This window comes from Eimeria mitis, genomic scaffold, assembly GCF_000499745.2.
Source record: "Eimeria mitis Houghton genomic scaffold, Emh_scaff6430, whole genome shotgun sequence".
Lineage (NCBI taxonomy): Eukaryota > Apicomplexa > Conoidasida > Eucoccidiorida > Eimeriidae > Eimeria > Eimeria mitis.
The window spans coordinates 1-2270 of record NW_013574597.1 but is presented as its reverse complement, the minus strand read 5'-3'; the positions used below and the strand labels follow the sequence as shown (position 1 = coordinate 2270).

The 2270-nt window shown below is 46.9% G+C and overlaps 1 protein-coding gene across 1 annotated transcript in view; it reads right to left on the bottom strand.

The window, feature by feature from the left end:
• EMH_0087420 (uncharacterized protein) overlaps positions 1 to 289 on the bottom strand; it is a gene marked incomplete at both ends in the record, with an annotated part of 905 nt that extends 616 nt beyond the window's left edge. Inside the window, one exon of the mRNA XM_013501158.1 lies at positions 3 to 289. Coding sequence (XP_013356612.1) covers positions 3 to 289 — 287 coding nt within the window. The remainder of the gene's footprint in view (positions 1 to 2) is intronic.
• Positions 290 to 2270: the final 1981 nt, after the last annotated feature.

Sequence of the window (2270 nt, the reverse complement as noted above, 5' to 3'; positions counted from 1 at the left end):
CCCCCTTCTGCCCTGCCAGTCTTCTTCCTGCTGCTGCATGTAGCTGCTGCTCTTTGTTTAATGCAATACAGCGAGAGAGAAGATAAATGACACCAAAGACAGAGACCAATAAAACAAAGGTGACGGCTAAACGCCCACTGCGCCGCCTCCTCCTCTCCAGGCCCCCGTATCTGGCTTCTTGTCTTTTGTGTCCATCTGCTGATGAAGGAGGATACAAAAAAGACGCACTAAACAAATGGGTTGCAGCAGGTTCACCATACCGCTCGAGAGATACAGCGGGGACAGACATCGATGTTGCATCTGGTTGCTAGCCCCGTTTGTCTTCTTTGTCTCTTTTGCTTTTTGTTCTGATTGATTTGTTTTCTATGTTTATTTGTTTACTTCTTTGTCTGTATCATTGCATTTGTCTTTTGTGTTACGTGCGTATAAGCAAAGCCAGGAGCCCTCATCGGCTCAAGGGGGGCGCAAGCGACAGAGAAAATTTGCAAAGGCGGCATAAAGCAAATTTAACAGACAAAAAAAACGAAAATAAATNGCAAGCGACAGAGAAAATTTGCAAAGGCGGCATAAAGCAAATTTAACAGACAAAAAAAACGAAAATAAATGTGCACTGCGAATATAACGAGCGAAAGAAAAGGAGATAAAAGAAGAGGAGACCCCGGAGCGGCGGCGTAATGCCCTGGGGTTCTAGAGGGCACGTCTGGCCATGCGGTCGCAGAGGAATTTTTGCGAGTTGTCTATATAATAAACGACTGAAATACCTGTCAACGATTGTACGCCCGAGAACATACTAAGCAGGACCGTAAGCTGAAGACGGGATCAACGAAATAGGCCCCACGGTCACTAGTATCGTATGTTTAATGAGATGGGGTTCAGCAGGGCTGTCGCAGAACATCCAGGAGACTCTGGAAACCAACAACACCTCAATGGATATTTATGGAAGACTTAGTTCGTAATTTCTCAAGTTATATATATTATAACATTGTCAACGTAGAGGCGAGATAGGAAAAGGCTAGCATCCAGCCGTAGACACACACCAGTTTAGATTGGGCTCCCAGACCTAAGTGACAAGCGGGACAAGAGCGTAACGGGCAAGTCGTACACAGAAATTCGGTGATTAGAAAGGGCTGGCAAGGAATGAACGAAATAATGAGGAACATGGTTCTGGGGAGAGTATTGGGTTGGTCGACCATTAGATCACCAAGATTACTTTCGGGGTAGCCATCGTTCCGTCCCAGTATGCTACTGTGGCTGGAGAGCGGATTCCCGCGCTGCAACCATCAGCTGGAACAGCACGCGAGGAGGGTGCAGACTATTACCAGCCACATCAGCATGCCAGGACCGGGGACTACCCCCGGGAGCACCCCTGGTGGTCCAACAGGGCGTACTTTCTCCTAAGTTGGGGTTTTCTCTGTCAATCTCAGCTAGACACGGAATATACATCTTCATCTAGCGTACTCTGTTCTCGTTCCAAGTGTTCTCTTTTGCCTATGAGCCCAACATGGGCGCCTCAGTACCTATTTGAGACTACTGGTACCTTCCTGCAAGCTCATGGGGAGACACTTACATAAATAATATATGGCGGAGATATATGTTGTTCCGTTCGTCGTTATTTATTTGTGTATACGCCTTGCAGACTGTTCTGGACCTGCCCTGCTAGACCCCACGGACNGTTCGTCGTTATTTATTTGTGTATACGCCTTGCAGACTGTTCTGGACCTGCCCTGCTAGACCCCACGGACTAGAGCTCCTCGAAGCTGATACATATGTGCACCACATTGTAATGCACTGCATCGCAGCTGTAATACCCTGGGTATCGGCAGGGTAGTTCCACTTTTACTGGAATAGTTATAAAAGAATCTCCTGTCTTTGGACATAATAACTATATACACTACATGGGACTATTTCATTTCATTTAGAAACAGGGACTCGTGAGACTCGTGAGGCAAGATAATTCCGCCCCACGCCTTGCTATGATCAGGAAGGGGAGGCGATAACACGCTAGAGGAAAAACACCCATACGTAACATCAAACCTCAAAATATTGTTTTGGGGAGAAGGTAAATCCGGGTTTACGACTCGTGAAAATGAGAAACCCAATTTTGGTTCGCGGGTTACGCTCATAACCGCTAGACACGCCCGGCGATTGATGGGTCAGCCCCCTGTTGTAGTGCGTGAGCGCTACAATGTATTAGTTTTCCGAGCTCCGTTCGAGGAACCACCCCAACTAGTGGTTAGTTTGCCAAATATTGAGTTTGCAATCATATTTTT